This window comes from Rhinatrema bivittatum, chromosome 11 (assembly GCF_901001135.1).
Source record: "Rhinatrema bivittatum chromosome 11, aRhiBiv1.1, whole genome shotgun sequence".
Classification (NCBI taxonomy): Eukaryota; Metazoa; Chordata; class Amphibia; order Gymnophiona; family Rhinatrematidae; genus Rhinatrema; species Rhinatrema bivittatum.
Genome location: NC_042625.1, coordinates 63,895,581 through 63,918,503, shown reverse-complemented (window position 1 = coordinate 63,918,503; position 22,923 = coordinate 63,895,581). Strand labels below are relative to the sequence as shown.

Below are 22,923 nucleotides of genomic sequence, written 5' to 3'. Positions count from 1 at the left end.
AACTCGCATATATGGGCCTTTTTAGCGAGGAACTCTTAAAATTCACCTCTAAGTGTGCAGTTTCTTCCTCTACTACATGTATCCTTCCTTCCAGTGCTAAAATCCATCCCTTCTTTTCTCAGCATGCTACCAAACACTAATTCATTCTCTCATCACCTCCCGCTTACATTACTGCACCTTGCTCTTCACAAGGTCTCCCACCGAACATCCTTCTCCATTGCAATCGATTCTAGATTCAGCTGCACGGCTTATCTTCCTTCAGCGTCGCTATGACCATGTAACTCCTCTTCTCAAGTCGTTGCATTGGCTCCCCGTCCATTTCCACACACAATTCAAGCTTCTCCTAGTCACCCATAAATGCATTCACTTTGCAGCTCCTCATTACCTGTCTTCTCTCTTCCTGCACACTTCCTCGTCAACTGTGCTCATCAGGCAAGTCGCTCTTATCTGTGCCCTTCTCGTCTACTGCCAGCTCCTTGCTCCCTGCATTCCACCTGGCTGCACCATGTGCATGGAATAGAGTTCCTGAGCTGGGACGTCATGCTGCCTCTCTGGCCATATTCAAGTCCAGTCTAAAAACTCACTTTTTTTGAGGCTGTTTTTAATTTCTCTACAATAAGTATACTTCCTACAGATTCTTGTTTGTCATGTATGTTTGTCTTGACTAGAATGTAAGCTCCATGGAGCAGGGACTGTCCTTTATATGTAGCTGTACAGTGCTGTGTACATCTAGTAGTGCTTTAAAAATGATTAGTAGTAGTAGAAGTAATAGGTAGTTTCTCTTTCAAATTCACTTTAAGTACATGAGCTAGAAGGACCAATGCACTTTGCAGCTATGTGGGCTATTTGAAATGTACTCCCAATGTGCATGGAGCCCCCAGAAACAGCAAGTTGTAACACATGTGGATCCTGGCTTAGTGGTTTCATCACCAAAAAGCAGTGAAGGATTCCTGGGCTCCAGTCCCAGGTCCGTCATTGACTCTCTATGGCAGGGGTGGCCAACTCCATTCTCAAGAGCTACAGACAGGCCTGGTTTTCAGGATATCCACAATGAATATGCTTAAGACAGATTCGCATACAATGGAGGTAGTGCATGCAGATCTATTCCACGCACATCCTGAAAACCAGGCCTGTTTGTGGCCACTCCTGCTCTATAGGGATACGATAGATCATGTCAGCTTGCTTATAACTCAATTTACCCCATCACAATTGTTCTTTTTCCGAAGCACGAGGATTGTGAAGCGCTTTGCAGTTCTGATTGGAGAAAAGGCTATAGAGACAATTATTGACATGCAGAGGTCTTCATATCTAAGGTTACCTGACTCTCACATCAATGAACCAGATTAATCATAGCGGGAAAATCAAGATCCCTCACCGATGACTCCAGGGTCTGGTTGTTACAGAAGACTCGTGCAAAGGGATCTGACGTGCCAGAGATATCCCTTGGAGCGAGGTCTCTAGTGAGAAAGTGAGAAAACAGAAATGGAACACACTTGAATGCCTATAATACAAACCAGTTTCATCAGGGCTCTCCTCCCTCCAATGCTATCCAAGTGCCCAACACCACTGAAAACTACCACACCTAGGCCAGCACCCATTTGTAGCATTACCCCAATGCCAGAACTCTGCCCTCCAACAACAAACCCCAGTATCAAACGGGTGCCATCTTTCAGCATCAACCCGATCTAATGTGCCCATCCCATAATCACTGTAAGGTACCACTCTTCTCTGCAATGCCACCACAAGGTTTGTTTTTTTTTCTTTTTGCTATCTTGCCCTCCTCTACCCTGCTTTAGCTCCATACCCCACCCCACTTCAAAAATCACTTCCCTAAGACTCCAATCCCTCCTGCTTGCTCCTCCCTACCCACTCGGCTCATGGCTGCTTTGAAGTGGATGATCCATAGAAGAGAGGGGCCTAGGCACTACCTCCAAATAGCAGCATCTACAGCCCATCAGTGGGTAACCCTTCTTTCTCCCATGCGGGCTTCCTGTTTAGAAAGGAAATTTGTGTCAAAGGAGGGACCACGGCAGGACCAGTGAGCACACACTGGCTGCCAGACCCTGCACCCATGGAAGGCTGTTTAGTAATAGCATCTTCCCACCGCCCTGTGCTGCTCAGCTACTTCAGGATAGGAAGAGGGAGGAGGAGGGGATAAAGATGGACAGCTGGAAGAGCCACGGAGGGGAGGAAGGAGCAGCACAGAGGAGGGCAGATGAGGGATGCTTTTGGTGCCTCTTTGATTCTGCCATCCTAAGCAGCCAATTCTGCCACCTAGTGGGTTGGATCAACCTTTTCCCATCTCATGCTTCTTCACTGTCTCCCAGCCTCATTTGTCAGTTCAATCTCAATGCCATCTTGTACAGCCTCCCAGTGGTAAATCCCTTGTGATGGCCCTCCAACAGGTGCTAAGGGGTCAGGAGGTTAGAGCATGATCATGTGGAACCTGGAGAAGAGGATTCCAATTCCATTACCATCACACTCAGCCGCTCGCACTGGATAACCCGCACTCCGACGCGGGTTAAATAGGCGCTAATCCACCCCTTAATGCAATAGGGGGATTAGCGCCTATTTAACCCGCGTCGGACGCGGAGTGAATGCAATAGCGCTCATCACATGCAAATGCATGTGAACGAGGCTATTAACTCATTCACTCCGCATGCCAAAAAACAAAGTGTTCATCTCAGATGCACATTTTGCTCTCAGATATTAACATTTGCCTGGAGCAGGCATTAATAGCTGAGCGCAGGTAAAAGTAGTACAGAAAAGCAGAAAAAAATGCTTTTCTTAAGTAAAAAAAACCCCAAACCCTCGGCAGACCACCGAGATATGAAAACCAACGCCGGTAAACTCGGCGCCCGTAATGAAAACGGACGCAGAGTCGCATCCAAAACTGTCGCCGAGTTTACCAGCATCAGTCTTCATAACCAGCAGCCGCGGCGGGGTCGCGTTAGCAAGGAGGCGCTAAGGTTGCGTAAGCGACCCTAGTGCCTCCTTGATAGCGCGACCCCCTAATTTGGGTATTGTATGGCACCCCCCCTTGTGGGCGCCATGCGCGCATTAGGAAAGCGGGCGCTGATTTTTCAGCGCTCGCTTTCCGTGCTTTTTGTTGCATCAGCCCCTCAGTGTGTGACCAGGAGCGAGCCACTGCCATCCCCATGAGCTTTCATGCCACATCCTTGTATTGCCGCCTCCTATAATTTCATTGAATTCATACAATCTTACCCAATAGAGTTTAGGACACAGAGTGTTTTAACCTAAAAGGTGCTCTGCAGATATGTTATTAGTAAGCTCAGTAAGTGGATAGCAATCAAATAATATTTTACAAAAGAGGGTTCAGTTTGTGCTTTTGGGAACCAGAAGATGCCTAGGTTTTACCCATCAAGAGCTCAGGGTTCTTCTGTTATAGGGGAAAGCTATCAGGCAAAAGAGGAGAATTCTATGGCTTTTAATTAAATAATACAGCAAAAGCCTGATTTACTAAAACATACTTACACAGACAAAAAGACTACATGATGCCTGTGCTGATCAAGCATTTGTAAATCTGTAGGGACACACAGCCAGCATTCAAAGGAACGTGTGATGAGATTATTCTGTGCTTTGATTTAATCCCATTCCCCTCACCATTTTGGAAAGATACTGAAAAACATCAACAGGTCACACTTGGGCAACTCTGTGCATCCTCCAGTTTGAGCACAGCAATATCAGAAACTGCAAGAAATTAATCATTGCCTCTTGCAGGAATATTGCCCACAATTAACAGAAGTGTGTGCCTTCCGTCATCACTTTGTGTTGCCATGGTTACTCTGAAGATGCAATAACTTGGGCAAGCCAGATCTCGCTCTCTCTCTTAATTCATTCTTTGTCTGCCTTCTCTCTCCTCTCTCTCTCATTGTGCTTGTCTCTCTTGCCATCTCTTGAGTCTAAGTAGGTCTCAAGGGTAGAAGAAGAGAGATTTTACCAAGAAAGGATGTTAAATTGATCTCATTCAGATTTTTGTGAGTGTGACTTAGCTGAAGCTGAGGAGGCCAAGGATATATGGGGATTGTCTTTGAACAAGGAAGATCCCAAATACCCAAGCATACTTTTTATCTCCGTTTCATCTACCTTTCTCACATCTTCAAGGCCTGACATTATCCTAAATAAACCCCTTGTGAGCTAGTTACAGAAGGAGCTTGCATAGGAAAAGACCAGAGATCTATTAGGGTTGATAACTCAGACCTTCTAGTTCTCCCACATCTTGAAGATCATTGCATTCTCTCCCCTACACCACTCACTTCAACACAGTCGATAGTAGAGGATGTGGTTAGTGCAGTTAGTGTAGCTGGGGTCAAAAAAGGTTTGGATAAGTTCTTGGAGGAGAAGTCCATTAACTACTGTTAATCAAGTTTATTTAGGGAATAATCACAGCTATTAATTGCATCAGTAGCATGGGATCTTCTTGGTGTTTGGGTACTTGCCAGGTTCTTGTGGTCTAGTTTGGCCTCTGTTGGAAACAGGATGCTGGGCTTGATGGACCCTTGGTCTGACCCAGCATGCCAATTTCTTATGTTCTAGACCTGACCTGTTCAACTGACTCTGGGAAATTTTATTTTATCACCCCGAAAAATGAAAAACTCATTCTCACCACAAGGTGATTGTTGGAAGATGTGGACATTTTCTCTCCCTCTTCAGTTTTCTCACTCATCCCAATCTTCTCCTTCATCAAGGGTTTTCAAATGGCTCCACGTCATTTTTGTTGCATCCGTCAGTCTCAGACAGCTTCACCCGACATGCCTCACCTCTATTTCAGCCTTCTCCACCAGCCTCGGGAGAATGGCGTCCATAGCGTCTCCTTGCCGTACCCTCCGGCTTTCCCGGAACGGCTCTGGCACGGCATCCCGCCATGTTGATCTGAGGCCTCCTAGGGCACGCGTGTGCGCACACCTCACGTCTTGTAGCAGTGTTGGCGCGAACCTCGGGGGCATCCCCCTTGAGTGACATCACTGTTTCCTTCTTCAAAAGGTTGCCCATTTGCTGATTCTCGCCGAGTTAGCAACAGATTGGATTCACTCCAGTCTGAAGCTGCTCTGCCACTTCTACTCTGCTGGAAGCTACCTTCACCCTCCGGGGTTCTACTAACCTGGGTACCCACTCCTCAGGGGCCCTTTGCTTATTTCCAGGTGCCTAATTACAGGTACTCGCTCCTCGAGGGCCTGTGTGTCTATCCTGGTGCCTGCTACCAATTCTTCAATCTGCTGGAACACTACCTATCAGCTACAGAGAGTGAGTACTACTTCTCCCAGTCTGTTCATCTACAGCTCCTCTCTGTCCATCTACATCAGGCCCTATACCACCATTGTGGAACGGGTCTCCTCTGCCAAGGATCCCAGACTGTTGATATCTATTCTCTCTCTACTGCTCACTGGGAACTCTATCTACTCAGCTACCAGGGAGTGTGTTATAACATCTGCCAGTCTGTCTCTCCTACAGTGCCTTACTGGACATTTGCATTGGGACCTTACACCACCATTGTGGGACGGGTCTCCCACGCCGAGGATCACAGACTGTTGCCATCTAATCCACTCTCTACGGCCACCTCTGGTGACCCAGACAAGCTGTATAATAAAAGATATATTCTCTGTGTTTGTGCATCTGAGTCTAGCCTGGTGCTACAGATCCCTGCGGGGCTCCTCCCCGTGGGAGATACCATCACTGTTGCCCCTGAGAATCCACCAAAACACCTCAATATCATAACAGGTGTGACTGGGCTGAGCTGCTTCCTGAATTTACCCCCATTGATTTCACAACCAGGACTGGCTCAGCTTGGCCCTGAGGACCTGAAGCCACTCACCCTACCCCACCCCCATTCCCTTCTCTAGTGCTCCTAGACTTAGGCGATGGCAATGCATCATCGCTGGAGATTCTAGGAAACCTCTTTGCAGAACTTTCCAGTCAAATAGTAGCAGTCACTGTGACCCCGTCTCCAGATTTCTTATTTTCCCTCGTGGCTTTTCCTTCGCCTTTTCCACCCCCTCTTTTCAGATGACCACCTTGTTGCTAAGGAGCCTGGTCTTGTTGCTAGGATACCACTATGCCTTCTGCCTGGTGCTGATGATGGCTGATAAAATTGCTTTTGTGTTGGAGGGCTTAAAACTCAGAGCTTAATTAATGTGTGGAGTTTGTGTGTATGAGACATGAATCCCTCAGGATGTGCGATGCAGCACCATGTAACTATTATGCATATACCTATACACACTCTGAGGTTTCACTGTCCTGAGGAAAACATGTTCTTCCAGTTGTTGCTTCTCTGTTCCCCTAGCAACCAGTGGCAACAACCCCCAACACACTGGGCCTGATATTGAAAGCACATCTAGCACTGGATAGCCAGATAAGCAGGATTTATCCGGTTATCTAGTCATCCGCTGAAAATCAGCAGCCGCTAGATAGCCGGATAAGTCACTTATCCAGCTATCTTTTAGCTGATCAATTTGTGGGCAGGTAGTGGGCGGCACTACTTATCAGGTTAACTTAATCAGATAAGTAGCAATATTCATTCTTATCTGGTTAAGTTAATTGGATGTTAGATCAGTCATGCAGCTGATCTAACTTAGCCAGATTTAACTTATCCAGCTAAGTAGCGCATATCCATGCCGCTGAATATCCCTTGTAACTTAGCTGGATAAGTCATATCCGGCTACGTTACTTACCCGGCCAATGCTGAATATCAGCCCCACTATGATTAGAAGCCTAAAAGCCAGCCATCACCATCACCACCACCACCACCACTACTACCACACATCCCACCAAAATATGAAATTCTTTTTATGGCTTGGCAGTTTCCTCCCATTCCTCTGGATCTGCTTTCTGCTGAGTTGTGGCACACGAGGCTTCAATTGCAGCTATCTGGTTTTTCCCCCCTATCCCTTCCCAACTTACTTGGCCTAGCCATTGCAATGACAGTCCTTGGCTAGGGACCACAGACCCTGCAACTCCCTCCAGATAATGGTAATGGGGACCTTGAGATTGGCAATAAAATTCACCATAAAGCAATAACTGAGACTTGACTCCCACCATTGGTGGTGAATGCTGCCTCTGCAGAATCCCCAGCCCTAGCCAGCATGAGGAGCAGAGCCCTCGCTTATCTGTGCAGGGGTTTATGACTTCCTTCTACTCACTTTGGGCTCCATAATCTTGCAGGACACAACAACCCCCAGACAGTTCACACCAGGAGACAGCTGGAACGGCACCACCAGGCAGTTAGAATGCAACCAGAGGCCCCCACGCAGGCTAGCAGGAATACAGACAGAAATCAAACCCAGATCCTCCACATGGCAGTGACAGCACTGCCACCAAGCTACTGGGTCAGCCCACCAGCAAATGAGTTGAAACTTCTTATCAAAGCCATGAATATAACTACATGCTCTGTTCAACCTAGATGACCTCTTGTGATATTCTTTTTGTCTTTGGTCATACCTGTATATGTGCTCTAACCTCATGTCTAATGGTCTTTGATTTGCGTGACTGATTGCAATTTGGACTGTAATTTTCATTGTAATCCACCTTGAGACTAATTTAGCAAAAGGCAGAATATCAAATGTGTATAAATCAATAAGTTACTACATAATAATAGAGATCAAGCGATACTTGACAATGATAAAAATGAGCTGTTTATAGGGCATCTTTCATTCCATTCATTTTCTGAAAGTGAACAGAGACAGGTTGCATAACACACAGACTGCACATGGGCATTCTTAACACTTGTCACGGCAGAGATCCAGCCATTGTGAAACAATGATATGGCAGATGAAATGTCCCTTCATCAAAAGAGCCTGAAATTGGGTCAACCTGCCATGCCAAGGGACCTGGATTTGATTTCCAGCTTGTTTCCTGGATCAGCTTGAACTTACAAAAGAACGTAAGAAATGCCATGCTGGGTCAGACTGAGGTTCATTGAGCCCTGCATCCTCTCTCTGACAATGACCGAACCCGGCAGATCCCATAAAGTACATCTATGCTTCATTATCCTTCCTAGGGATAGTAATAGCTTTCTTTAATCTACCTGACTAATAATGTGATACAGACACTTTCTCCAGGAACTTGTCAACTTGCGCTAAGGATGCTGTGGAAACTGCGTTCACAGCCCTTGGGGGGAACGACACAGGCATTGTGCAGTGGTGACACCTAGTGGTTGGATGACTGCAGGGTTCTGGAAGGAGCTGTGAACTGTTGCTGCAATGACTAGCCCAGTGTTTCCCAACCTTTTCAAGCCCAAGGCACACCTACATTAAGAAAAACGTTGTTTGGCACACCAGCCTCCATGGAGTATAGGAGTCATATGGCCAAAAAAAGCTTGGAAAGCATTGAAAGCCCCACCAGTCTCTCTTCCAATTTTTAAACTAAAGGGAGACAGGGAGAGAGACACATATGAACTCGTCACAGCAGGCCAGTTCCATCAGTATATAAGTGCAGGAGAAGGAAGATATCGGTATGATACAAGCACCTGGCTCAGTTAGTTATCTTTGCTGCTGCACTTGGCTGCCAGAGCCCCTACAATGCTTCTGCTTCCATCACTCACAGCGAGTCACTTCAGTGCTCAGTGCATGCTCTCCCCATGTCACTGACCCTGGGGATGAGATAGAGGCTGGAAGAACTCAAAGGAGGATGCTCAGGATGGGGCGGGGACAGGCTATCCATGCCCCAGAGTGTAGCCATAAATGACCACACTCCGGGGCTCAGGCTGTAGCTAGGAAGAAGAGGCCTGTGTGATTGCACAGGTCCTCAGAGAGGAGCACCTGCACATTTAAGAGCCACCACTGGTGTTGCTGTGAGATGCTGAGAGCAGAGCCAAGGTGCTGGCTTGGATCTGAGAATAAGGCAGTGGTGATTTTTCCGTGGCACATCTTAACAGGTCCGATGGCCACCAATGTGCCATGGCCCACTGGTTGGGAAATACCGGACCAGACTAAAATAGATTGGGAGGGAGATATAAAACAGGGGGAAAATCCCAGGCAGCTGTGAATAAGGCTCAGGGACCAGATCCCAACTTTGATTCCGGCTGAGCTGGCAGCCCAAAGGAGCAGGAAAAGAGTTTACAATCTTAAAGGAAGAAATACTGACAAATATAAAAGAAGAGAGAGTGGGTGTGACTTGCTCAGGGCCCTACATGAAAAGCCCAACGTGAGAAGATGCCTTCAACAGAAGGCACAGTTTTACTTTCAGTTATGCACACAATCTTTTGTGCGTAAATGTTCCTCTTGATGCAGCAAGGAATTTTTGGCACATAAAATGTGTGCATATAACTGTGCATCCTGCTTAGCGCCCTCATATGAAATCCCATGCAAATGAGGGCATTAACTATTACCCTCCAATGCAGAGAGGTGCGCTGGCTTAACTTGGGTTTTCTTAACCCTGGGAATTTTACTCCTGGCCCGAGGTGGAGTAGTTTCCTGCGCTTGTGTCAGTCTCTGGGCAGGAGCTGAAATTCTGACATTGAGACCCGTAATCGGGATTTATGCACATAAAACATGCTTTGCACACAGAAAGCATTTTTTCTATTTATGCACACAAAAATGTTTTTTATGCTGAAAGCATTTTTGTGGACATAAATCATGGCTGAGAGACTCACCCACTCCCCCGAGTTTAAAATGTGCATTCAGCCTGTGCTGCGCCCACATTTTAACTCAGGTTCCCATGCACATTTTCCTGTTTGTGTGCATTTTAAACTCCAGATGCATTAGCAAGCCATTAGCTTACTGCATCTGGAGTTAAAATGTTTTAAACCTCTGCATTAAGAAACCGTGCTTTGCGTTTCAGCACACAGTTTTAATCCACACATTATTACATTGGGCCCTAAGTGTGGCAGAACTGGAATGCAAAATCTGTTAAACTGAGCTTTTAATATGCTCTGTATCAAGAGTCTTTGCCTCCTTCCCAAATCATCTTGCACACACCTACAATTTGAATCTGGAAAGTTTGTGTTAGAAGCCTTTCCTGGATGTACAGGAAAGGGTGGATTGCAACGGAGCTTGGCTGGCCCTAATCTATAAGGCTGATACCCATATTTTGTTCTTCTCTATCATGCCCAGGACCTGCATTCACCAGAAAAGCGTCCACTTGATTCTTTCATACCTGAAGCCATATGGAAGATTGCAAGATTCCCTCCTACCTGGCCTCAAGAACATGACAATGCAACATTCTTCTCTGCTGATTCTCCACAATGTGCAGTTCCAAATAGATCTCCCCTTGCACCTCCTCATCAGGATCAACTCGGGTCAAGTTTATCCAGCTGTCGATACCTAGAAACACACAGAAGTCCATGGATGGAGCTGCCAGGCTCTTTCTGGATAGGAATCACCAAGGAGAGAGTTAACTGCTTAAAAGTGCTGATATTTATGCCAGCTGGGACTCAAGTGGTATGGGATTTGTCACAGAAATACACTGTCAATGCCAATTGAGATCTGTGTGAAGTGATTTCATTAGGGATGCCACACTACTTATGAAGTTGCCACTCTTCCTAGCCTACACATGCCCTAGGTTTCAAGTTCACAACATGGTAGCTTGACAGTAATGAGTGCTTTGGTGCTGGAAGCGATGGCTTTTGTAACCTAGGCATGCTCCTTAGCTCCAACAAGGTGCCAGGGAAGCTATGCTAAATGATGCTTTCCTTTTTCTAATACTTCAGTAAGGTGTTAGAGAGGGAGGGAGCATTATTCCCCTGGAAAAAAAGTTCTTTATAACTTTGGCAAGCTTTACAGTCCATCGTGACGTAAAAGCAGTTTATTTAAAATTCAGTGTACTGCTGAAAGTGTTTCTGGGTTTTTTTATGCATAAATAATATGCTAACATGGGAGATTCAATTATTCTAAGACCAGCTCCATCCTTTAATATCAGAGATCCAATGGCTTCAACTTTTCTCATTCTAAGTACCACTTTAATAATGACCCAAGTCTAACAGAGCTACATTAGGTTTTTTCATTCTTTCAGCAGGTTTTAATGCGTTTCCACGCCATAGTTTGAGCATCACACCTGTAATCCTATTACCAAAGTGCTTTCTGTTTTATATCCGTGGTGCTCATGCACCATCAATAGAACTCTCCCTCACCAGTCAGTGTGCTTTCACGTATGTTAACGTAGTGAGGGCAAGTAGCTGCACCTGTGTGTGAACAATTATCCCCATATTCAATCCCAATCAAGATCTCCCATACAGCAAAATTACCTACTTTGATCCATTTACAGCACCAGAGTATGCAGGCTGGGTCACAAAGCTTGAAGGGGCAAAGATCACACTCCTGGCTCACCTGTTCAATGCAGACACATCACTCATATCCATGGGTCAGTGAAAGAAGCCTTTTTATCAATACTTCCACCTTTGATACTTGGTAATGAAGAAAACCCATCTACAGCAAATTATAAGGTCACCACACATAACAAAAAAATACTGAACAGGAATACTCCAAAGGGCCTTTACATCCAAACTATACAAGATCTTGTTAGAAGAACTAAATAAGGAACCCTCACGCATTAGAATCTGGAGTGAATGGCTCCAAAAGCCAATGGGCCCACAACCATGGCAAACTCTCCACAGAGCTTCAAGTGCGCCTAATACAAAGCCCTCCTCAGAGCGCATCTGGCCCCTGTGAAAATGCATCACTTATCCAATTTCAAACGACGCTGGAGAGGCTACAGCAACAACAGAAGTTTCTTCCACATGCAATGTGGGAATGTCAAAACTGCAAGACAATGCTGGTGATTAATTATCCACTGGATAATCAAAATCACAAACTGATGCTAGATCAAAGCACATTCCTATGGGGATTCAGAGAATGAAATGCAAGCATAGGCTCACGGCCTTATAATTTTTGCAGGCAGCAAGAATGGCACTGGCAAAGAACTGGAAAACACCAACTGGTCCAACTGTTGAACAGTAGCTGGTTGAAGCCTGGAAGATACAAGCACCGGAAAAAATAACAGTACCATTAACGACCATGTCTACCCAAGAATTCGTTATCTGGACACCCCCCCCCCCCCTTTGTTTGAGCAATGAAAAACAATCTATGACTCTCACCCAGGACATCAGAACCTACAATTAGAGCAAGATGGTGAAGAATACTGAGCAACCAAATCAATAAACAAGCCCCAGAAAGCACCATATATGCAATTTAACCTAACCTAAGACTTCTCAATTTCTGCTACACCTACACATGATGAATTCTTAGTATATCTAAGGTGCTGTGAATCACAAATCTTGGTCTTAAGAATTGGAAGAACCGACAGAGATAGATATGTTTGAGGTACTGGACTAAGCCACACCAATCTGTAAACAATAAAAATAAACTATAGAAGAAATAAAAAAGAGATCTCTCATTTTGGTACCCACCTCTGGGATGAGAAGATATATATTCTCTGCAAAGTGATATCTTCCCAATGACATCATCATGTCTGCAAGGAGAAAAAGAGACAGATATAACAATCCCTTTTAAACTGGCAGGCTTTCCCAGTTATTCTTCACTGTTAAATTACTATCTCCTTTTCTTCTGTTCCAAGTTGAAATATGTCCCTGTTTTATTGTAACTGCAATTTTCCCTTCTTTTAGCACTTGTTAATGTTTTTTATCACTTTATTGTTGTTCACTCCTTGTTATTTGTAAACCGGCATGATGCGATTCCCTTCGCGAATGCCGGTATAGAAAAGACTCAAATAAATAAATAAAATAAATAAATAATATAAAAGAACCCAGAGAGCAGATAAGGGTAAAGACTAACAAGCACGACCTAAGGGTTCAGTGAGATTTCTGTCTACCAACGTAGGAGACTTCATTCCAGGCTCATACTTCTGGTCCTTGGGCTAGTAGGGCTTAGCACTCCCAGTCTCAAGGTAAGAGAGCACCCTTACAGTGGCCCCAAGTGGCTAATCAAATGGTAGCAATGGCTGGAGCTACCACTTTTGGCTTCTTGGCTGCAGAAGATGGATGTGATACATTTGGGAGGAGGAGAAAGATATGAAGGTGGATATGTGGGGCTGAGCAGGAATGGGGAATTTTTGAAAATAAAAGTTATAGTTCAAAAAAATACTCCTAAACATTTTCCTGGTGTTCCCAATTCCCTTTGTTTGAAGGAAAAACAGAGATCCTGTTTAGGGGAGTTAATACAGAATTATTTATTCATGTATTTATTTATTTATTTATATTTTTGAAAATTTGTTACCTGCCCTTTCTACATTCAGGGCAGGATACAATGAAACATAAATAGATAACAATTAAAAAAAATCAACATGACAATAAAACTTTGTTAGAAAATACAATACAAATTGGTATTGCTAAAAGTAACCTGCAAAAATGTTTTAAATACTATATTTATACTCTTGAGGTAACCATTCTTCAAGTTGTAACATAAATCCAGCCGAGGAATAAATATTTATGAAAGTCTTCCTTTTTAGCCTCCTCTCATCATTAACAAGCGGGGTAAACAAAGAGAGCTATGAAAATGTGGGAGGGAGGTTCTGGAAGCCAAATTTAGGCTCTTAGGTAGAGAGCTGAAATCTAGAACCTCCAGGGATGCATTCTCAGACATGCTCTCTGTTCCAAGCGTGAGTCCCCAGAGGCAGGCAGAGCTCCGGAGTCTCATTGCATGGATAGTGGTGCAGAGAAGAGGGCTTTAGTTTTGTTAGGAACTGGGCAACTTTTTGGGAGACGGGGGAGTCTTTCAAAAAAAGGACAAGATCCACCTTAATCAGGGTGGAACCAGGCTGCTGGCACTAACCTTTAAAAAGGAGATAGAGCAGTTTTGAAACTAGAACAAGGGGGAAAGCCGACATGGTACATGGTTTGGAGGGAGGTATCTTTGAAGGATACTATTGAAACAAGAGAGTTAGGGCATCCCAACAGAGAGGTTCCAATAAAAGCAAAAGTAGTCCATGTGCTTTTAAGTATAGAATAACCTGAGCTAAAGGATTCCAAATTATCCCTATCAACTAAAAAGCAGATTGTTAATACAAACAGAAAACAAACTTTGAAATGTCTATATGTCAATGCCAGACGTCTAAGAAGCAAGATGGAAGAGTTAGAGTGTATAGCAGATAGACATAATTGGCATCTCAGAGAATTGGTGGAAGGAGGATAATCAATGGGGCAGTGCTATACCAGGGTACAAATTATATCGCAATGATAGGGAAAATCAACTTGGTAGAGGTGGGGGGGGGGGGGGGGGGCTTTATGCCTAGAATGGCATAAAGTGCAACAGGAAGAAACTAAATGCACAGTAGAATCTTTATGGGTAAAATCCCATGTATGCTGGTGAAGAGTATAGCAATAGGAGTATACTACCATCCACCTGGCCAAAATGATAAGACAGATGATTAAATGTTAAGAGAAATTAGGGAAGCTAACCAATTAAGCAGTACAGTACTAATGGGAAATTTCAAATACCCCAGTATTGACTGGGTACATGTAACATCAGAACATGCTAGAGATAAAGTTCCTGGATGGAATAAATGACTGCTTTAAGGAGCAACTCGTTCAGGAACCAATGAGAGAGGGGGCTATTTTACATCTAATTCTTAGTGAAATGCAGAATTTGGTGAGAGAGGTGGGGGGGGGGGGGGAAACACTTGGCAATAATGATCATAACATGATCAAATCCGAATTAATGACTGGAAAGAAGACAATAAGTAAATCTACAGCTCTAGCACTAAACTTTCGAAAAGGAAACTGATAAAATGAAGAAAACAGAAAAAAACTGAAAGGTGAGACTACAAAGATTAAGAATGTACAACAGTCGTGGACATTGTTTAAAAATACCATCTTAGAAGTGCACTCCAGATGTATTCCACGGATTAAGAAAGGTGGAAGGAAAGTCAAACAATTGACCACATGATTAAAAGGTGAGGTGAAAGAGGCTATTTTAGCCATAAAAACTTCCTTTAAAAACTGGAAGGATCCATCTGAAGAAAATAGGAAAAAAGCATAAGTACTGTCAAGTTAAGTGTAAAACATCGGTAACACAGACTAAGAGAGAATTTGAAAAGAAGTTGGCCATAGAACCAGGTAAAGTGAGATTTTGAGATACCTAGAGATATTCCTGATGCTTTAAATCAGAGTTAGTCACAAGCAACATTTGTTGGAGAGGACCCTATGTAGGACACAATTTATTACTGCATGAATATAAATGACCTGGGAGATTGGGAAGCTCAAAAGGCTCTAATGCTAATGTTGTGTAGTGGGAGATAAGATCCTTTTCATGGAGGAAGCAGCCCTGGGAGTGCAGAGAAAGAGGATGAGGAGGGAAGAGGTCTTCATCTTGACTGGATAGTCAGGTCCCAGAGCCCACTTGTTAGCAGCAGTGAACGTCAGAGCGTCTCTTCCTCCCCGTCTTCCTTTGCATATCCAGTGATATGGCAAAGCAATGGCAAAGCACTGCAGTGAGATTTGACGCTGCCACAGGGCAGCTGTGTGTATGTGCACTTGAGGTAAATTCAATCGGGAGCACACACAGAGTGAAAATGGTGCTGAAACAGTTAAGCAATCTTTTCTGCTTTCTGCTGTATTATTTATTTGAACCAGGTAACATTTATAAGTGCGGCTGCAGTGTGGTGTTGGGAGTGTGATCACAACACACCCCCTCATATCTGATGCTTAATCCACCAGTGAGTGGGCGCCCTTCGTGTTAGGCAAACCGCTTAAGCCGGCTTCTAAAACAGCCATGTACTGTACAAATATTTTTCCTAGCTGGTCTGTGCGCAGTTATTTACTTGTGACTAACTCTGATTTAAAGCATCAGTACTAGATCTAGCAGGATTTGATCCTAGGTCGGTCTTCTAATCCCAAGCTCATTACTCTAACCTCACCCATGTCACTGTTTCTCCCTAAACTTAATTCCTCTACTTCCCACACCATACCCGCACGCATGCACTCCTCCTAAATGGTTGTGCTAGGGTTGACCAAATTCTGCATGCAGTTGAGTCTGTTCCGAGACTGGATCCTTCAGGGCCTTCTGCTAGCAGTGGTCACGCACCACAAAACTGTTTTCCCTCTCCAGTCCCCTCAAGCACTCAACTCCAAGATGTGCCCAAAGTCCGCCAGCTACAACTGAAAGTAGAATCTCCTGTACGGCCAAGCCTTGATTTAGTGAACTTAACTTGGGCTCACGGAAAATGCATCAAATTTCCTCTTACCCAATGGTGTCTTCATCCATAACATAGAATGCCAAGTTGTGGAAGCCCAGGGGAAGGTGGAGGGTGTACTCCTCACCCCAGAATGGGTTCAGATTCCGCCATACTGTTGCAGTCCTATAAGAAGGAGGAAGAAACAAAACAAATTGGGGTGAAGACGTCCAACACAGAAACATGTGATTATTTCTGTACTTCTGATAGTGGTATCATGGCCTTTTTGCTTATTTTGTTAGATTGTTTCTTATAAAATTTGGACAGATTTTAGGAAACGTAGCAAACCACTGAAATATCTTTATTAGTTTTTCATAATTGTCCATGCACATGTCATCTGGCAGCCCAAGGTTTACAATCAGTATAGAACAGGGCTTCCCAAACCTGTCCTGGGGGACCTTACAACCAGTTGGGTTTTCAGGATATCCACAATGAATATGCATGAGATATACTTGCATATGAGTCTCCATGATATGCAAATTTATCTCATGCATATTCATTGTGGATATCCTGAAAACCTGACTGGCCGTGGGGTTCCCAGGACGGGTTTGGGAAGCCCTTGTATAGAAATAACTGAAGAAAAGGCCCCTTTTTAAACTTTTGCACTAAGTCCTATTCTGATTATTGCTCAGTGTTCAGTGCTTTTGCTCACCAGTTAATGAAGACATCAGAGCATTTACTTTTGGGGGTAAAACCCAAATCCCTCTATGATAAGATTCGTTAACTGGGTAACAAATGGTAAAACAACATTTCAAAGTGAACATTTTAAAGGCTTTCAGACTATTTCCTGTGAATACAAATCACCCTTAAACTGTTAGAGGTCAACGGAAGTCCAAGATCTTCATTCAGTGAAGGGAATCCCTGGGAAAATAAGGGCACTGTGAGCAGGAAGTCCTAAGCTCGTGTGACCCGCCAAAGCCATTCTTATGGTGTAAAACTTAAAGAAATATAACCAGGATCTCACAGGTCATAAACATATCCAGTTGGCTGACATTTTTCACTAAGTGGTTTCTGGAATTTGAGGAACCCTTTAGAGGAGAATATGTTGCTCCGTCATAACTGGCGGCAACTCCAAGACCAAAAGGTTATTAGGTCTTTTGCTCATGGAGGTATGGCCTCAACAAAGTAGGGCTGAGGGGCACTAGTAGGTGGGGAACTCTTGCTCTATGTATAAATACAGGCTCTCTCCTTTATCTGCTGGCATTTGTCAACACCAGCTTCAACAGGAAATGCATAACTCTCAAGTAGTACATTTTAAAAATGAATAAAACAAGGTCATCTGCAACTTAGGAAACACTATTTCTGCTAAAGTGTCAGGACTGCTTGAGGGAAAGATACTAAAGGTTGTTTTGTCTGTTGTAGCAGAGGTGATTGGAGACCTGGAATATATCAAATGGATTTTTTAAATATAGCATTGAAGACTGATTATTAAATTATTGATCCAACTGTTTTTCTAAGTAAAAAGGTGAAAAAGAGAGAAAAAACAGAAGGACCTATAGAGGGCTAACTTTAGGACAGCTCTTTGACTTGCCAAGGCTTAGCCAGCTAAGTCATCCAGCTAACTGAAAATCGGAGTTAACCGGTTAACTTAGCTGGCTAACTCAACTCCTCTCAGTTATGCCCCATGGGTAAAATGAAAGAACCACGGAAAAGCAGGAGAATAATGTGCCGGCAGGGTTCCCTCTATTCAGTATTTGTGTCACAGTCTGCATTGCTCTGAAGGCCTGGATGGTCTTCACTTTACGACAGCCGCTGTTCCCCATAGGTTGAACCCTTGGCTTCAGATGGTAGCAGGAACCAAGATGGGTTGAATGCAGGACTGGAAACAGGAACAGGTAGGTAGTTGAAGATGAAAGCAGGCTAAGCTGGATCCAGAGCCAAGAGACTTCCATGAGGGCAGGAAATGAGGCATAGGAACACGATAGCCAGAGATCAACAGCTAAACCAATAGTGGTTCCGCAGGGCAGATGCCAGTTGAGCCACTGGACCAGCAAAGATGTGGTAGACAGGACTTTCTTATGTACTGCAGTCTTGTAGGGCCACATCTATTGCTGGTCCAATAGGGAGTTGGAGTGGGGAGTTTCCCTGTCTTTTCTTCTCCTGTACTTCCAGAGTCAAATCCTCTTGTTTGAGCTTCCTGAGGCCATGGGTTCAAATCCTGCTGCCCCTGGCAATTTGTTGAGAGTCTATCTGTGTTCTGTATGCAGAACTGAGGTAAGGTATTCTGTAGGGATGTATAGCATCCCAGCTTGGCCTGTTTTCCTAATAAGCAGTGTATTGGCTTTTAGGGTCTGGTGTAATATTTGCAGTATTTCCTTTTCTTAGTAGGGTTGTTGCTGTTGGAGTGCTGGCAGTTAGTGCTGTTTTGGCATGGGAGGTTTACTATATTGTAATTGTAATTCAGTTTACTTATGGCTTTCTGTGGGCCAAGCCCACATCCACTGCACTTTACAACAGGCCTCATACCATATCATTCTAAGTATATTCTATGCAGGGTTTTCTGGTTGGCATCACAGCAGTTCATGTTCTTTTTAATGTATAACCTGTTATTATAAATGCATAGTTTGTAATTGTGTATAGTAAGGGGTGAGGGGGAGGGGTGCAAGGCTGTAATCTTTGCCTAGGATGCCAAATACCCTTGCACTTGCCTGGAGAGTGTGTGCCACACAGATCACCCACCAGTCACCCATCTCTCATGTCTCCAGGGGATAAATGCTGGGGAAAGGTGAGGTGCAGGTCACAGGGTTGCTGGGAGGTGGCAGGGTTGCCAGCTTCTTAGAAGAAATAGTACTGATGCTCTATTTGCCACTCTGACCCCTGCTTTCTCCCTTCTCCAGCATTTCAAATCACCAAAAAGGTCAGATTCCAAGGGGACCTCTCTACTCTTAGGTCCCTCTCAATGACTTGACCTGTGCCATTCCTTGGTGGTGGGAGTGAGACCATCTCATCTCTTGCCTCAGGCAGCAGACTGCCCTGAGCCACCTCTGGCTGCCACACCCTGAGCCAAGAATATCAACGTATTATCCACAATAACTTCCAAGATCTTTTTCCTGGGTGGTTACTCCTAATACAGAACCCAGCATTGTGTACCTGTAGTTGGGATTATTCTTCTTTACATGCATCACTTTGCACTTGTCCACCTTAAATTTCATCTGCCATTTAGAAGCCCTGTTCTCCAGACTTGCAAGGACCTTCTGCAGTTCCTTACAGTCTGCCCGTGTTTTAACTGCTTTGAATATTTTTGTGTCATCTGCAGATTTCACGCATCACTCCCTTTCTCAGATCATTAATGAATAAGTTGAACAACAGTGGTCCTAGTTACAGATCCCTGGGGCATTCCACTATTCACCTTTCTCCACTGGGAAAACTGACCAAAACTGAACAACATACAAGCCAGTAAACAGCAATAAATAATAAATAAAATACACAGAAGTAAAACTAACAAATTAAAAAAATACCAGGGACTGGTAAAAATCTGGTAAATACCTGACTTTCATTAATTCCTAGACTCCCCCTATTCAATGTTTACGGTCCAAGTTAAAATACAGCCATAGGATTTCCTTTTTAGCATTTTTAAACCTACTTAACACTTTCAAGTGCAAAGATTTGAAGATACATAAAATATCTGCAAGATCAGGTTATTGACAATAAAGAATCATAAACCCTCCAGTGCTCTGACCAAACTCCTCTCCTCTGCTTACTCACTGTGGAAGCTGCTCCACACCATTTCACATGTGAATCCTCATCAAGTGCCTCTCCTCTGCTCACTCACCATGGGAGCAGTCCCACCTCACATGTGACTCTTTACTGTGGTAAGAGTCCTACCTCACATGTGAATCCTCACTGTGGGAGCAGTCCCACCTCACATGTGAATCCTCACTGTGGGAACAGTCCCACCTCACATGTGAATCCTCACTGTGGGAACAGTCCCACCTCACATGTGAATCCTCACTGTGGGAACAGTCCCACCTCACATGTGAATCCTCACTGTGGGAACAGTCCCACCTCACATGTGAATCCTCACTGTGGGAACAGTCTCACCTCACATGTGAATCCTCACTGTGGGAACAGTCTCACCTCACATGTGAATCCTTACTGTGGGAGCAGTCCCACCTCACATGTGAATCCTTACTGTGGGAGCAGTCCCACTTCACATGTGAATCCTTACTGTGGGAGCAGTCCCACCTCACATGTGAATCCTTACTGTGGGAGCAGTCCCACTTCACATGTGAATCCTTACTGTGGGAGCAGTCCCACCTCACATGTGAATCCTCACCGTGGGAACAGTTCCACCTCACATGTGAATCCTTACTGTGGGAGCAGTCCCACCTCACATGTGAATCCTTACTGTGGGAACAGTCTTACCTCACATGTGAATCCTTGATATGGGCTACTCTCACAGGGTGAAGGTAGGAATGGGGAAGGTGGGGGGGGGGGGGCAGTTGGATGGTGAGGACATCCTTTTATAGAAAAGGGGTATACCATAACCAGAGACACTCACAGAATAGGGCGTTTTGCCAGAAAGAAAGGAATGGTGTGACTGAACATGACTTCAGCAATGTGATGGGAAGGAGTGTGAGGAATTAACACCACACCTGAGACAGTGCTGGCATCCAATTGGATGTGATACTGTCTCACATCACCAGTACATCTCTAAGAACATAAAAAAAATAAGAAATTTCCATACTAGGTCAGTCCAAGGGTCCATCAAGCCCAGAATCCTGTTTCCAGCAGTGGCCAATCCAGGCTACAAATACCTGGCAAGTACCCAAACAGTAAGTAGATCTTATGCTACTGATGCCAGTAATAGCAGTTGCATTTTCCTAAGTCTGCTTGATTAATAGCAATTAATGGATTTCTCCTCTAAGAACTTATCCAAACCACCCATCTACACTAACTGCACTAACCACATCCTCTGGCAACAAATTCCAGAGCTTAACTGTGCATTGAGTGAAAAAGAATTTTTTCCAATTAGTTTTAAATGTGCTACTTGCTAACCTTATGGAGTGCCCCCTAGTCCTTCTATTATCCAAAAGAGTAAATAACTGATTCACATCTACCCATTCTAGATCTCTCATGATTTTAAACACCTCAATCATATCCCCCCTCAGCCGTCTCTTCTCTAAGCTGAACAACCCTAACCTCTTTAGCCTTTCCTCATAGGGGAGCTGTTCCATCCCCTTTATCATTTTGGCCGCCCTTCTCTGTACCTTCTCCAGTGCAACTATATCTTTTTTGAGATGCAGTGACCAGAATTATACACAGTATTCAAGGTGCGGTCTCACCATGGAGCGATACAGAGGCATTATGACATTTTCCATTTTATTCACCATTCCCTTCCTAATAATTCCTAATGTTCTCTTTGCTTTTTTTGACTGCTGCAGCACACTGAGCTAATAATGCCTAGATCTTTTTCCTGGGTGGTAGCTCCTAATATGGAACCTAACATCATGTAACTGCAGCATGGGTTATTTTTCCCTATATGCATCACCTTGCACTTATCCACATTAAATTTCATCTGCCATTTGGACGCCCAATCTTCTAGTCTTGCAAGGTCCTCCTGCAATTTATCACAATGCGCTTGTGATTTAACTACTCTGAATAATTTGTATCATCTGCAAATTTGATTACCTCACTTGTCATATTCCTTTCCAGATCAATTTCCATTTCCACTGAGAAAATTGTCCATTTAATCCTACTCTCTATTTCCTGTCTTTTAACCAGTTTGTAATCCATGAAAGGACATTGCCTCCTATCCCATGACTTTTTAGTTTTCATAAAAGCCTCTCATGAGGGACTTTGTCAAACGCCTTCTGAAAATCCAAATACACTACATCTACTGGTTCACCTTTATCCACATGTTTATTAACCCCTTAAAAAAATGAAGCAGATTTGTGAGGCAAGTCTTCCCTTGTGTAAATCCATGTTGTGTTCCATTAAACCATATCTTTCTATATGCCCTGTGATTTTGATCTTTAAAATAGTTTCCATGATTTTTCCCAGCACTGAAGTCAGGCTCACTGGTGTATAGTTTCCCATATCACCCCAGGAGCCCTTTTTAAATATTGGTGTTACATTGGCCACCCTCCAGTCTTCAGGTACAATGGATGACTTTAATGATAGGTTACAAATTTTAACTAATAGATCTGAAATTTAATTTTTAAGTTCCTTCAGAACCCTAGGATGCATACCATCCAGTCCAGGTGATTTGCTACACTTTAGTTTGTCAATCTGGCCTACTACATCTTCCAGGTTCACAGTGATTTGGTTCAGTTCATCTGACTTATCACCCTTGAAAACCATCTCCAGAATAGGTATCTCCCCAACATCCACATTAGTAAACACTGAAGCAAAAATTATTTGCTAAATTCTTTAGTCTTTCTGCATAGGCATTATCTTCCTTAAGAGCCGCTTTAACCCCTCAGTCATCTAAAGGTCCAACTGACTCCCTCACAGGTTTCTTGCTTTGGATATATTTTAAAAAGTTTTTATTATGAGTTTTTGCCTCTGTGGCTAACTTCATTTCAAATTTTCTCTTAGCCTGCCTTATTAATGTTTTACACTTAACTTGACAATGATTATGCTTTTTCCTATTTTCTTCAGATGGATCCTTCAAATTTTTGAAGGATTTTTTTTGGCTAAAAGAGCCTCTATAGTGTCCGCAAAATAATCTGTAAGTATTTCGTGCACACTATAGAAAGTAATACTTAAGTCACTCTTGGTAAGATGGCTTGGACTATTAGGAGCCATGTAACTGGTCATCTCTGGATCACATGGATATATGGA

The 22,923-nt window shown here is 43.8% G+C and overlaps 1 protein-coding gene across 3 annotated transcripts in view; it reads right to left on the bottom strand.

The window, feature by feature from the left end:
- RASAL1 (RAS protein activator like 1) overlaps window positions 1–22,923 on the bottom strand; it is a 155,687-nt gene that overhangs the window by 68,667 nt on the left and 64,097 nt on the right. For all 3 annotated transcript variants that reach the window (XM_029619602.1, XM_029619601.1, XM_029619603.1), the window contains 4 exons: window positions 16,150–16,263; window positions 12,359–12,420; window positions 10,148–10,277; window positions 1,376–1,457 (listed from right to left, as the gene is read on the bottom strand). In XM_029619602.1, coding sequence (XP_029475462.1) covers window positions 1,376–1,457; window positions 10,148–10,277; window positions 12,359–12,420; window positions 16,150–16,263 — 388 coding nt within the window. The remainder of the gene's footprint in view (window positions 1–1,375; window positions 1,458–10,147; window positions 10,278–12,358; window positions 12,421–16,149; window positions 16,264–22,923) is intronic.